The sequence below is a fragment of the Amphiura filiformis genome, chromosome 16 (genome assembly GCF_039555335.1).
Source record: "Amphiura filiformis chromosome 16, Afil_fr2py, whole genome shotgun sequence".
Classification (NCBI taxonomy): Eukaryota; Metazoa; Echinodermata; class Ophiuroidea; order Amphilepidida; family Amphiuridae; genus Amphiura; species Amphiura filiformis.
Window position 1 is genome coordinate 25,563,422 of NC_092643.1, and position 15,875 is coordinate 25,579,296.

Below are 15,875 nucleotides of genomic sequence, written 5' to 3' on the forward strand. Positions count from 1 at the left end.
CAACCTGGTTCTACACTTATACTAAGCTATCATCACGTATATATATGCAACACTGTTTTTCGGTGTATACACCATGATGAGCCCTAAATATGTGACAACACTTCTGTAAATGTGTGAGGCACATAAATTGGAAAGCCTATAGATCTTGTATGAACAGTAAGTATAGTTTGATCAGCTCATGATCGGCATGCCTTATAATATCGCAGATTGATATATTATCTTATTTTGAGAATTGTCTGTGATATCTCGCTAGAAGTATCACAAAGTATTTATTAAGTCCTATACTTTATCTATAAACTATAGCATGATATTGACCTATCATTGTAATAACACAAATTCCTGTTAAAGCCATATTGTAACATTTGCTCAATATTTTTATAAATTAAATTAAGTTTTACATGATTGTAATGTACTTTATTAAACTAACATACCCTGCAAAAATCAAGACTTTATGTGCTGTATAGCAGGAACCAGCATTTAATTATTACAATAGATATTTTAGTAAACCGCCTATTCGTGATGTTCACAACACAGTATGTACAATGTACGGCATGCAGGATGGGCATACACACATCAAATTTGATGGCTCGAAATTATAAGGGGACATAAAAGTTATCAGTGAAAACTAACAATAACATTTTGTGGGAAAACAAATAAGAACCTATACTTTATTAAAATTAGGTATATCACTTCAAAAATAATCGCAGCAGAAACACGTTATTTAATGTTCCTACATTATTAAGCTTTATTAAAGCATCAAAAATCAAAAAACAGAATTGAAATCGGTCAATGCATTGTGATGTAATGTCAATTTAAAGATGCTCGTAGATGGAATGAAATCCTGCCACAAATGGCTGTAATGACAAAATTGGCACATTTCGAGATTTTGAAGGTTTATTTGGACGCTTGCTTGGAAAAACAGCGTTAATTTAAATAGCACATGTTAAATGCCTATCTTTCCTGACTTCGTTACAGAAAACAAAATTTTCAATTGATGACAAAAAATACACAAAAAGTAATTAATTATGCAAATTAGGTAATTACAGCTAATTATGTATTTATGATATTATTATGCAAATTAGGCATGAGTAATTTTGGGTTTTTTTCAATATTTAATGAACGTCTGTTCATTCATCATAAATCTTTTAAGTATGATCCTGTTATGAGGTTGAATAAATGAACTGCAGTTAATTATTTAAAAACAATACAAAAAAATTAAAAGTTTGACATTTTGACGGTGTCTGGAATATAATTTTCATTTTACTGTAATTATGGTATGTGTCACCATTACTCAAAGCCAAGTCCGAAAAGTAAAAATTAAAATTCAGTTGCAATGAGACTTTAAATTAACATTTTGTCATCTGGATTAACATGGGAGGATAATCGGTAAAATGAACAGCAATTTTACTGTACCGCGTATACAAAAATAGTATGGCCTTGGACACACACAATGGCTTAGAGCTATTGTGGTTTGGAAAATTAGTCCCTAAAAAAAACATTGATTAATGTTTTGCTTCAACTGGTTTTAGGGAAGTGTTTCATTTGTTGTTGACGGAATTAATTTACATGCTAAGAAAGATTAGTATTTCAGCTAAATGGTGGTAGTTCCTTTACTTCAGTAGGCCTATATTTACTGATTTATGAGCGATCTTCAAAAATCCATAAAAACAGGCAGTAATTCTTAAACAAAACAATTTTTAATTTGGGGGGACCCGATGGTAGCCTCGGGAAGGCTTCACACACCATATATTAAAAATTCAAACAATTTGGATAAATGAAGCATATGAAGAAATTCATTTATCGACATGGATGTTTTCTAAAATTGGCCAAATTTGAAGCGCGCCCTTTTCAATTCACTGTTATGCTTGCATGCACAGTGTAGCAGAATTATTGTGCAGCCACTGTGACATACCTATTAAAATTGCACATTGTTGCTTTAAAGACTTAACGATTCAACTGGCTGAAAATTTCCTGTCTAGATATAATAACAGATGGAATTTTCACAGTATTTAATATTCATGTGATTTGTTGCTTTATGTGCTTTTCATAAGTTAAAAATAAAACAATATTAATTTAGTTCATACACACCAAGATATAGGGTACAGCTTCATATACTCTGATCAGCTAGTAATAGGCGGGACCCATAACATTGTGGATTGATATAGAATGGCGTATACAAAGCTGGGCGCAGCACCTACGCGATCTATGCTTTGCGTTTTGCCTGAATGACGCATGCTTTTGTGAATTTACGCGCGCGTAAGTTGGAACTTTATTGACTCGCACAGTAACAAAAACTGAATAATTCCCGCCTATTAAGAGCTGATCATAGTATAGGTTTGTCACAACTAAGCAAATAAGGTCATATGTGATCAGACACATTAAAATGGGGCTTATGTCAGCAGCATACATTGAAGATATTGATGAAATTAAGCATTAAATAAAAATTCCCTTTAAAGGGAAAGCCAGCTTCAATGCAGAAGATGCCTTGTAATTAGTTTGGCTGGTGGCATTTTTAGGATCACTCTTTTTTATGATCCATCATGTTTCATGACAGTCCACCAAACCATCAATGATGAGAACATGCACACAGAAACAGCAAACCAAACAACTCCTATAACTTCCTGTCAATTAATTACTCCAAATTGTTCTGTCTTTTTGTCTTTTCTGCCTTTTAGGCTACCCTTAGCTCATTATTAATATAAAGAAATGCAGTTTTTAGTTAATTGGCTAAAAACTGCCATCCTACTTGCCTTATACATGCACATTAATTTTATATTAATTACGCAATTTATACTTAATATAGCACATTATAAAATGTATAAAGACTGATATTGTTCAATTATAATAGGCCTACATGTATATAAATTATACCCATATCAAAAATAGGCCCTGAAATTGCATCGAATTTTTCCCGTTGAAAAGACAAAACTGATGTTTAAGATATAAATTATTTCATAAATGACATTTTGAGTCATTTTTATCCATAAAACGATACAGATTATAGGATATTTTTACTTTGACTTTTCGTCCATAAAGGTTTTAATCATGTTATCAATACACTCACATCTCATGCTGTGCTGATCTCCAGGAGGTCTGCGAATGTAAATCTAAGAACGCCTGATAACAAGGATTCTATAATTTTCTTTTCGTTGATATGCTGTGGAAACTATTATAGGCCTGGCATGAACTTTTAATGTCATATTTCCTTCAAACCATAACTTTTGAAATTCTCACTGTTTTCATTAGTTGAAGCGGCAAAACATACTTTCTTTTTCTTACAAATCCAATAACAGGTCTATTATATATTTTCACCATAAAAAGTTCCATAAAAGTAATTCAAACCAATGCTAGTACCCGTAATCTCTTTAGCAAACAAAGACGATCTCCGAATTAGATCATAGCCAGCTAACGCTGGCGAATAAGGAAATAAAAAGAAACTTCTACCTTATGTATTTCATATAAAGTGAATGCATTGACTATGTTGACCATTTCTAAAAGGATAGGTGTCATTTTAAAGTAAACTTATGAAATACAATTTTGCATGAATAAAGATGAGTTGACCTCAATGTTTATCAACAAAGGCAAGGGACTGGTATATCGATATGCTTGAGTGAATCCCACTACATTGTTCAATGGCCTTATTGTGATGTGGCGGGAGTTTTAAAACACGAACCCTGAACAAAATATGATGCGCGCGCATACTGCCAGGCAAAAAACAATGGAAATTGTGATGATGCGTGTGCATACTGCCAGGCATTGACTTCAGATGTCAACTCATCTATAAAAACTCAATTTTTATCTTTGCTGACATAAGCCCCCTTTTGATGTGATGGATCACATATATTGTCATTTGTCATCATGCTGTCATGCATGAAATAAAGTGCTCCTTTTTAACAAGAGTAAAAGAAGTCAAAAGTCCTTGGATCAATTCAGTAAAAAGTAAATCTATTTTTTGCAATCAATTAGTGTGTTTATACTAGTGTCAGCAAGTCAGCTTATCATTTATTTGGGGAAATTATGGTGAAATCAATAGAATAGAAACAACACCTCATAAAATTTATAAAAGTGATAAAGATGCAATTGCCAAACCCACAATTTGGTAGCCCAATTGGGTGATTTTTGAAGATTTTCCCTGCGACTTTTGACAATTTCCTGTCCCATAGAAACCAATAATTAAGAAAAAAATAGGGCAATTTTTCAACATTGGGTTCCACGATTTCTGGTACTTTATTTCTTGTCCCGCATAGAAACCAACAGTTGGTTAGGATAAAAATTGGGTGACTTTTTTATATTATTGGACCTGCGATTTTTCAGCAACCCGGGATGCAATTATAAAGCTGCTTGCAGGTGTAACTTCTTAAAAATGAAAAGGTCACATATTTGCAAATGTCCTGCCTTGGAAAAAGAAAAGCAGACATATATGTGATAGTGTGCATAATGACATAACAGTCTATTCATTGATTAAAGTTTACACAGTGTCTCAGTTAGCTCAGTCAATATTCCTGAAACCCAGTCTATACAAGCAACATGGATGTAGGTGGTGGTAGAAAGTTTTTTTGACATACAAAGTGATTATTATTATACAAGATGATTTCTGAACTGCATGCAAGAAGGTAGGACATCGTGACTAGTATAACTATGTGTCTTCCTACAAATGTGTACATCAGGAATGCTCCTGTCTACTGAAGATAGCAGCACAGGTTGGTACAGGCTGGTATAACTTTTTCATGAGCATTCTAATTAGCCAACTGAAACATGTGCTGTTCATCACAATGAATGAAAATGAGTTTTTAGTAATATCACAAAACTTGTGATACAAAATAGTAATCCATAACACATGCTCTCTTTGGCCCAAAGAGAGCAGTTTTTTGGATACTATTTTGTGTCACAAAAGTTTGGGCTCAATGGTTTTACATGGCACTCTAATATGGCTTAACTAACCATCAATTTTGGACTATAATTTAACATGGGACCATCCTTAATGCTCATTCTAAATGAAATAAATCTACATACCACCTTCCATGAGGATGGGATGTGTAAGAATATAGGGGAAGGGGGGCGGGGTGATGAAGCGCAGTGGTTTCTACTTTTGGCATTCTGTAAAAATCTATCAGGTGGCAAAGTATCACAGCAGAGAATTTTACTAAAAATGGATTTGCTGCTGTAGAAAAGGAAAAGACCTTATGCCATCTCAAGTCCTGTGAGTGTGTCCGTCAGTCTTATTGTTCAGCAATGTGACTCGGGTAAGATTTATTTATACAAACATGTGTTATTTTGATCCGTTTGTCTAATGATGTAAATGCATAATAAATTCTTAAACTTATTTCCGTTTCATTTGGTTCATTTCGTGTTAGTCATTTCCTTTCCCGTTCATTTTCCCTCATCCCTTGGGACTCCAAATCCGGTACCTTTGCTCTCTTTTTCCTTTGGCTAATTCCCCAATTTAGCTTCATAATACCTGCAAAAAGGACCTATAACTTTTACCTATCTAACCAAACACCTCCCTGCCCACACACACCCACCACACACACCACATTTTCTGTAGCAAGCTGACAAATGAATTTTGCTTTACAATTAAAACAATATTAACAGTATCAATATTAATTACACAATTAATTATGGGTCAATGACTAAGTGATTGTGATGTATATAGCAATTGAACTAAATATTAATTATTTAATCTTTCATTCATATTTTATTGTATGGAGCATGGTGCAGTATAATAAAATAATAATAAACATATGACAGGCAGTGATGCATGCAATATTAACCCACTACAAATCTTTAATCATCGTACCAACTGATTGTTTTCCCATCTGTTTTTGGACAACAAATTACATGATATTATTTCTCTTTTCTTTCTGTGCAGATTCCAGTGAAATAAAATCAAGTCATCAAAATTGGTGCCAAATCACTCTACGGATAGCCTACCATACATAGGAACCAGGGATACCAGCGTTTGTACCATTTCATGCTTGCAACATCCGATCATCTTTCAAATCAGTTTGGACTACAGAAATTGATCTGTTTGTACTATGGACTAAAAGGAAAAAGTCATTGGCTTTCGCTGGACATATTGTGTGACAGCTAACATATGGGACAGTTCCACACCTACTCTATAGTAGTAGGGCAAACTGTTATCAGCAAACTAAAACACTGATGCTAATTTTAATTAATCGCAAATTAAAAGTTGATGACCTTTCTCTTACGTAGCGTCTTACTGGATGTTGGTATAATGAAAAAAATCATTATATCCGACTATTATAAAATTGGTAATATCCGTTGGGCCAACTCAATTAGTGAAATGAATAACTGCCAAGATGGATGCATCATATTGAGTTGCCTGTGAGTTGCTCTATTAGTGGTATGATACCAACAGGATTGGATTTATACAGATAGGTGACAACCTGTTAACTTACATAATTGAAAATCAAAAGGGACAGCTGTGGGAGGAATCACTCTCAAGTCAACCACCACCATCATGACGATTTGTCGTTTTCCAACTTGGACATCCAAAAGCTGGTATTTTTTCATCTTGGATGTGCTCCTCAATGCATTCATCATCACTCCTTTGACTATTACATTATGGGTTAGCACTTGGGAGTTTATCTTTAACCTTGTTGAAGTAGCATCACATGAAGAGCACGTAACGACCGGTTTCTGGATAGTGTTAGCTTGTGGTAGCACGATAACGTTTGCAACATACCTCATACAACATCCAATCAGACCATGCGTATCACCAGAAAACGCATCGCCTGCATTTCTCGCTATTTTCCTTCGTGCGGAGATGTATTTAGTGTTTATCGCACGGATGTCAGTTTGGGTCAGTTTTTGGTACATTATTGGCGATGGGAAATTGAGTACAGGATTGTCTCTTACGATAGGTCTCATCGGTTTATGTTGTTTAAGGAGCCTCAACTGCGGTGTGTCAATGCCGATGAACTTACAGCTTGATTGTCAGCAGAAACCATGTAACCAAACGACCCGTTTTATGATCAAACCGCAAGATAATGATGGTACTTTGAAGCAAAAACTGCTATATATTGGCGATGCCTTAGTTACTGCGCTTGTTATTGAGTACCTCATTATATGTTTATGGAGAGGTGCTTTTAATATCTTTGACTTGTACCTGCTACCTGCTAACTCTGAACTGTCTGCATGGGTTACTGTTATAATTGGCTACAATATGTTCTGGATCCTTGTAATATTGCAATTCCCTGCCTCGAAAATATCAAAACAACTTTCCTCCTCCTCCTCCTCATCATCAAAATGGAGGCAGATTCTCTGGGAGCAAGCTTTCTGGCTCTATGCATTCATCATGATGGTATGCTTATGGCGTGGTGTTTGGAATGTCATAACCGTGTATTCTGGACTTAAAACAGTGCGAGAGCCTTACAATTTTGTGTTATCTCTTGTGATGCACATAGTGACAATGCTTATCACATTGGGGTTAAATGTGTTCATCAATGCTAGGATTCCCTCTTACATGGCAGCTGATGGTGCTTTACCTGATGGTACAGGTGTGCTTGTGAAAAACTACTTGAAGAATGTCTCGGTGAGTTCTTGTTTCCTCTTTCTTTTTCTGTATTAAGTGAACTGTGTTCTCATTTTCAATGACATGAAGCCACATTCTAATTCAGTCGGTACGTCTTGTCAAGAATACAAGCAATTTGATTGGTTTTCACCCCGGGGTTTTCACCTATACATTATGACATGATAGCGGATAGTCATATAAGACAGCGAGTGCGCTGACACGCAATGGCGGCATGCTTATAGATCCTCAATGATCGTGTGATTAATGCGTTCGCGTAATACACATGCGCAAATTAAGAACACGGTTTGGCGGCTTAGATGTTTGTGACGGTTTTGTTCATTTAAAACAGCAGGGATGTACTTACAAAAGTAACTTTATTTTTTCTGGTAAAACACTTTTACTTATAAAAAAATTATACTTAAACTGAATAAGAATGAAAATTAAAAGATAGGATTTTGTCTTTTGCCTATCCAATATCGTGCCATAATGGATGGGCTGGCCAATATTTTGAGTAGTGGATGTCGGCGCATCTTTTATTTTCTAATTGAAAGTCACTTTAAGTAAAAAGTTCCTGTTGAGAAAGGCTGCTGGTTTGTTTAAAAAAAATGCCAACAAAATGTATATTATTCAAATTTTAAACTTTCTTCTGCCTTTTTCAGCATAAAATCACAAATATTTTGTCACTTCGACAAAAAGAATAATTCAAATTGGTCAAGTAATAAATATTTGCAAGCAAGCAAAACTTTATTCCTACTATTGATTTTCCTTCTTATACAATTTGTGCATCTTCATGATTATCACCAAACGGTTTTAGTGCACAAACACACCCCACGCAATCCCCCGCCCCACCCCACACCCAATTTGCATTGGTGTCACATTTTGTTTTGTGGTTAGAGTAAAATGAGTAAATACAATTTAGGTATTTAATAGTTTCAGATATTATAATTCTTTTGTATGTATGTATGCTCTGAATTTTCATCTGGATTTTTTTTTGTCAATTGCCCAATTATTGCTGCCTTATAGTCCTGTTTGGAGATCAGCTAGCATCAGTGGCATGCGCAAAGGGGTGGGGTGGGGGGACACCTGGGATCTCCACTTTTGTTGGTCCCCCAAAATGACTGACACCTTACACTCCTAATCAGACTCCATTCGGGGGAACTGAACAACCTGCCCCCACTTTCAATAGCCATGTTCAGACGTGGGTACTAGTCGCGTAAATTTACACCGGCATTCCAAAGAATTTACTTAATTTCACACGCACGCGTTCACACACGCTTACTCCGACCACTTTACCATGGGCTCGCAGACATATTTAACAAACCTTCGCAGGGGACCATTGAACACTCCGAGTAACTTGCAGTGCTGTATATGTTGTTGCTTTCAACAAGTGGCACGAGTTCCAATTCGAAATTTGTTTATTTATTGGTCAAAACAAATTGCTGCTGACAGTGTTTTACTTTTTTTGTCAGCCGCAATTTGTTATTGTGCTTTAAATACTTTTTCGACATTTTACTACGAATTTCTCCACGCCTACCCTGCATCACTACTGTTTGCCCATCAACATGCTCAACAGCGAGGAGCTCTGCGGCAAATAGAATGCTGAAAAAGTATGAAATGGTGTATTGATGAACATGGCATCTTGCTTAATGGTGATATTTCGCAAAAAGCAAACAAAAAGTCACCAGCTCATTGTGAAAGTTCACCTTACTCCGACTGGTCGTGTTATACTTGTTCACACAGGCAGCTACTCCGACCCACCAGGTCGTGTTTGAGTCAGGAGTAAATCGGTCGTGGGAAGGTCGGAGGAGCTTATCACGACTAGCGTTCACACTGGCACTACTCCGACAATTCCCACGACCTTCCGCCGACTAGTGCTTACCACGACCATCCTCCGACCTTCCGCCGGGTGTAAACCCATGCGTCTGAACACGGCTAATGTGCTGCACATGCCACTGGAATTGCATTGACACATCAAGGGATCAGAAACATGAAGTCTTATGTCCATTTTGAGACAAAGGTGATCAGAAATACAAGGTCTTATGTCCATTTTGAGAAAAAGGCGATTAAGATGTGGACCACTATATAAAACTTCACGATGAGAGCTTGTTACACTGGCTTATAACTTTTAAAAACATGTGTTATGGAGATGAGGCTTTGTGCTGCTGAGAGATAATTGTTTTTACCAAAATTTAACTTTTGGAAATAAAAATGGACATGAGTCCAGTGGCATAGTGGTGGGCCATTTTTTTTTGTTTTGCTTGTCAGTTTGTCAGTTTGGTCCCTACCCCTCAACAGGCTCAAAATGGACCCATTCACATTTCATGAAAGAACTGGCATTAGGATGGTACTTCCACATATGTACCCTTACCATGATTACTCCATTGTTTCTCTATAATTATTTTGCATAGAATATGATGGCTGCCTATGTGTCAGAAGATGAAGGAGAAAGAACCACACTGCTAGACGCTAGTAAAGAGGTGAAGAAGATACCTGACAATTTGGATACCACTACTACCACACCAGAAAACACCCAAGATAGCAAAGTGACAGAGGTGGCAGAGAAGAAGGAACCACAATGAGGTCTAAATACAGTCCAATACAGGCCATGATGGGACCAAACCTTGTCCGGATAAATGAAAAATCTGGATAAGTGAATTACATGTAATTCTGCATTGTCTGTCCCAAGTACTGAAATTTGGTCAACAAAAGATTGTTTTAACATGGGGTAATAACATGAAAGATGGCATTTGAGTGCTTTATGCAATATAGATATGTCATTGTAAGCATTCAGAGCATCAAATTCAGTTTATCCTTAGTGTAAGAGAGTACGAAATACTAATAGGATTAGAGTTAGGGTTAGGAATTAAGGTTATAGGGTTAGGGTAAGGGTTAGGGTAGGATTAGGGTTAGGATTAGAGTTGGGATTTGTTTGGTTCTCTTACACGAAGGATGCACCTGAAATAGAGAGATCCGTATAAAAGAGGTCTGGATAAGAGGTTGGACTGTACATGTATATACATGTAGGACTGTTGCAATAACTGTAATAGCATTATTAACATCATGACAACGGTGCAATAAGTATTGGTGTTTACCAAAGGTAGATAATACTATTATTACCAGTACTTTTGAAGTGCTGATATTGGATAACATGGTGAATCCATATTCCTGCCTTGCATAGGTTCCTGGTTTTCTTGTTATGTTTTTTAATAATGTATATTTTGCTTCACTGTATGAGTGTGTTATAATGATTGTGACATAAGATGGTAGCGTAAGATTTTAGCATTAGATAGTAACATAAAGTCATTTATTTTGTACAGTGCTTTGACTGTTTGATCAGGTGCTCCAAAAAGTGTTATTTTATTATTATTTATTTTATTATTCCAATTCCAAGGAAATTTTACTATTTTGCAAGAAATACATAAGAAATTGTGTAATTTCCAAGATATTTCCCAGCTAAAGTATACACCCTGCTTAGGAATATGGATTTTACTTTTTTTTTAAATTGCATTCCATAATGTAATTAACTAACTATATATTATTTTTTTAAAGTATGATGATTTGGGAAGCATAATGGCAACATAAACTTGAAACTTATTCCATATTTTCTTAGCTTATTACAATTATTATGCACGGGTGACTATTATCATTTCTTGACTCAGCATCAGCTAGAGACATTGCCAAGAAAAGCGGAGACACTAAATATGAAAATAGTATTATAAACATTTAGAGGTTGAATTATTTATTTATTCATTTTGAAACATGTAAGTATCCTATACTGTTAAGGTTGGTCTTAACCCTGGAATTATGGAAACTTTAGGGATTCATAACTGCTAAATTATTGGTCTAAAGAATATAAAAGTATACATTTTTAGAATGGAAATGACTTGATGAATTCATCTGTGAGGTCGGATTTGGGCCAAAATGCTCTTTTTGGAGAAAATCACAAAAACAGGTTTTTGGCCCAAATTTTTCGCATAACGTAACAAAAAATTGTTTGGCCAAAATTTTTTTTTATTAATTTTAAAAACTAGATAAAAATATCTAGGGACCGTTTTTTATTTTTTGAATTTTGACCAACTTTGAGAAATTTGCACCAAAATGGTCAAAAAAAGCCTGATTTTTGCCCAAATTTCAAATATTTTTGGTGAAGTTGGTCAAAATTCAAAAAAATGAAAAAACGGTCCCTAGATATTTTTATCTAGTTTTTAAAAATTAATTTAAAAAAAACCTGTTTTTTGTTATTTTCTCTAAAAATGAGCATTTTGGCCCAAATTAGACCTCACAGATGAATTCATCAAGTCATTTCCATTCTAAAAATGTATACTTTTATATTCTTTAGGCTAATAATTTAGCAGTTATGAGGCCCGAAAGTTTCCATAATTCCAGGGTTCAGACCACCCTTAAGTTAATGGGTTTTATTGAAACTGTACTTGAGACATACTCAAGCACAAATGTGACACGATCAAGGGAAATGAGTCGGATGTTGCTAACATTGATTTTGAGATATTGGCAAAGAAAGTGTTAAAATTCTTTTGTTTTGTATTGTTTTCAGCGATTGGTAAATTGACGTAACTTTGCAAAGAAAAGTCGTATCAACATGGGGTTTTCAGTTTCTGAAAGCTCTAAATGTCCTCTTTAGAAACATGTGTAAAACTCATTTTTGACCAGGGTCAACATGTGACTCATTCCTTTTGATCATATCACAAATGAGCTCTACGCTCCTCCAAAATTGGAATGGGGCAAAAATGATGTAAAAACCATTTGAAGTTTACTTTGAAATGTCTTATTTGTCTTGAAAAAGCTTTAGTTATGATAAAAAGAGTTTTAAAACAAACAAAAATTGAGGATCTGTACTGGTCAGAAACATCTGAGTAAGGTATATATAAATTCTGTAGTAAAAACTGCAACATTTTGTTGAAAAAATTATTTGAAAGGTCTTGTTATGAAAGCTGAAAAATGTTATTATAAAATGATGTATAAATATAAACATTTCATCGTGTCGTCTGACGATTGCCTTTTAGGCATGAAACTCAGAGTAACAACTACCTATTCTGGAAGGTCTGTTCTTTGAATTTTTATACGCTCTCCCTTTTGGGATTGAGCACTTTATTCAAAAGATAGTCTAACTTGAGTAAAATGTTGTTAAATATAAATATATGAATGTGATATATTTGTAAGTGCTTATAATTTTACTTTTGTCTCAATCATAGCACATTATACATTATCAGATATGTAAGAAGAACTTAAGTTAAGTTAAAATATAGTAGGGTAATTTTGTAGCAAATAAATTATTTATTATTTATTAGGCATTGTTATGATTAAAACTAATTTGTCAAAAAATAATGGATATTAATAAATATCTGAATGCAGCAATTTACTATGTGTATAGGCCTATTGAATTTGAACAAAATTTTCAGTTTGGTAGTACTTTCGCTAAACAAATTAATCTGCAAGAACTTTTGGATACATAAACATTATGTAGCCAGACGTATCCAGTGGTATAAACATCTTAACTTTTTATGAGAAAAGTGGGGGGATGAGGCAGTGGATCACAAAATGCCCTTTTATACTTTGATCAGCTCTTAATAGGCGGGACTCATAACATCGTGGATTGATACAGAATGGCGTACACACAGCTAGGCGCAGCACCTACGCGAACTGCGCTTTGCGTGAATGACGCATGCTTTTGTGAATTTCCGTGTGCGTAAGTTGGAACTTCATTGACTCGTGCAGTAACAAAACCGAATAATTCCCGCCTATTAAGAGCTGATCATAGTATAAGTTGATATAGATATTAAACAGAATATTGGTATATATGAATATAAGATAGGCCTATATATATTAATTCATGTCTGATTTGACAGATGGGATGTATTAAAAAATAACATAACTGTTTTAACCATGTTAAACCACACCGCTAGTTTCAGTCCCTCCCCCCTCCAAAAAAAATCACAATTTCTATATGTAGCAAACCACAGAGCACCCGAGCTTCAATGTGTCCGATAGTATGCATGGCTTGTAGATAAAAACATCTAGAAACGTTTCAGACTACAGAAATTTCCAATCCAAACTGGTGGTGTGATGTTGAAGTATAAATAGTTACTCAGCATTATGAGTAATTTTCTGCACACCAGCTGGTATCATCATCACAATCTGTGGCAATCTCTTTTTCTCTCCATTAGCCTATATACATGTAGAACATATCATGTAGTTTCACAACTCTATTACACTCATTTCAGACTGTGTTAAAGCCATATTATAACATTTGCTGCGGAGGACGGCCTCAATATTTTTCAATATTAAACCAAGATACCCTGCAAATATCAATACCCTAGGTGCTGTAGTTTTCTCAAAATCCGAGATTTTGAATAAAACGCAGGAACCATCATTTTATTATTACGATGGAAATGTAGGCCTACATGGCGTGCGGGACGGTGATCTACACAACAACAAGGATTGTGCCGTAACACATCCGAAGGAGTGATATGTATCATCAACATATCGGCGCTGGTTGTAAATTCCAATTTTCTTTGCTTTGCCTTAGTTATTCAGCTCAAAATTAAAAGGGAATATATCTGACAGTAAAAGCTAACATTTTATGGCAAAGAAATACTAATCTATTTTGTATGAAAATGTTTTAATATGCTTTAATTGGTGCATCAATTTCCAATGATATTGATACAGGGAAATACTATATACTGTGGACAAGACTGCCATGCACTTAAATCAGTGCAATATGAGATCAAGCTAATTTGTATCTAGAGACCTATAAGACACACAACTGCCCCATCTAATGATCAGTGCCGGGATCAGTGCAACATATTAATGCTCTGCATGCTAGCCATGCGCTTCAACGGAAAAAGTTGAAGTTTTGAAATATTTTCTCAAAATATCAAGAGCTATCTTAAGATCTACTGAACCAATACTAGGCTTGTTTGTATTCATTTTAATGCATTTTTCATGCTGTTTCCAAATATGGTCATGAAAATTTACATTTCTGAAATTTTTGAATTAAAAAATAAAAGAATTTGAAACATGTCGTCTGCAGTCGACACCCGCGTGAAGAGAGTTAAAGATCAAGCTATTTTGAAAATTATTACATACAATTAGTGCTGTAATCGATTGTCGTAAGTATCGATAGTCGGAAAATACATAGACTTCCGACATGTCGAAACACTCAATGTCAGTATCGATACACAAACGACATGGCACACACGCTTAGATTATCTCAAATCAGGTCTCAAATAAATTACCGTCAAATACTCAAATTACCGTCTCCCAATTCCAAGGTGAGCTGTTAGGCTTCAATACACTTGTTGTTAACTTGTTTCTGGAACTTACTGATAATAAAATTGGTAAACTCAAATCCGTGTTTCAAACTGCGTGAGTATCGATAATAGTATCGACATGTCGGATGTTTGCCTCCCGACATATCGATACCCAGAAAGCTTATCGATTACAGTACTACATACAATGTAACATGTCAGGTCAATATGGGTCCCTTTGACAGTATAACTTTACTTGAAAGAATAAAGACCAAGCTTTAAGGGCTGGGGTATGAACGTTTGGACAGTATTTATTGTGGAACATTAGAGCACATCAGACATATCGAATTGCATTCTGAATACGAAGAATGTTATTCTCATATCAAATAATTTTGATTTTTTGAAATTAGCAATTTAATACACATTTTATGGCAAATCATTAAAAATTGATATTTTGATATTTAACAGTACTTGAAGTAAACTTTATAAATCTGATGATTTATACTTAAAGTAGGGATGACCAATGAACCATCAACTTGATTAGAACGCTCCCATAGACATGCAAGGAGCTCAACTGTGCACTGCTTGCACAGACATTTCTAAATTGATCTCATTCTTTTATTTATCAATATTTTTCTGTAAAAATTGGGAAAGTGAATGCCAATTATATTTTGTAACTATCTTGCAAATTACAGCAACACAACTTATTTCATTTTCCTATAAGTGCGAGTCAAAATTGGTCCATCGCCACAGTGCGTTTAATTGCCAGTGGCTGAGTTCAGCACTGCTCAAGAATGGCACAAAATATTCAGATTAATAATATCAGGTGAAAAATGTGGCCTACTGAGCTGTAATTTGGCAGAGTTGACAGTAATACCTCTATCATACCCTCTGTAAAAAGGAAAAAAATATGAACAAGTAGATCTCGAGTTACAAATTAAATCACCAGCTTCCCTTTGGAATTTCCATACTCCTTTCGAATCATGCTAAGAAGACACCTTTCTGAACATAAATGTGAAGTTTCGTGCTCATTCGATGTATTTTTCACCTGATTTCAACCCTAAACGTTTTCTTAT

At 35.0% G+C, this 15,875-nt stretch overlaps 2 protein-coding genes across 2 annotated transcripts in view; one reads left to right on the top strand and one right to left on the bottom strand.

The window, feature by feature from the left end:
* Positions 1 to 15,875, bottom strand: part of LOC140172518 (uncharacterized) — an 87,280-nt gene that overhangs the window by 32,408 nt on the left and 38,997 nt on the right. The gene's annotated exons all lie outside the window — the stretch shown is intronic.
* Positions 6,359 to 10,113, top strand: LOC140136384 (uncharacterized). Its single transcript, XM_072158109.1, has 2 exons — positions 6,359 to 7,555; positions 9,943 to 10,113. The coding sequence occupies exons 1-2, from the start codon at positions 6,482 to 6,484 to the stop codon at positions 10,111 to 10,113; spliced, it is 1,245 nt and encodes a 414-aa protein (XP_072014210.1). The 5' UTR covers positions 6,359 to 6,481.

Coding starts and splice junctions, on each gene's coding strand:
- LOC140136384 (XM_072158109.1), top strand. CDS start 6,482: ATGACGATTTGTCGTTTTCCAACTTGGACATCCAAAAGCTGGTATTTT. Junction 7,556..9,942: donor ACTACTTGAAGAATGTCTCG/GTGAGTTCTTGT, acceptor TATTTTGCATAG/AATATGATGGCTGCCTATGT.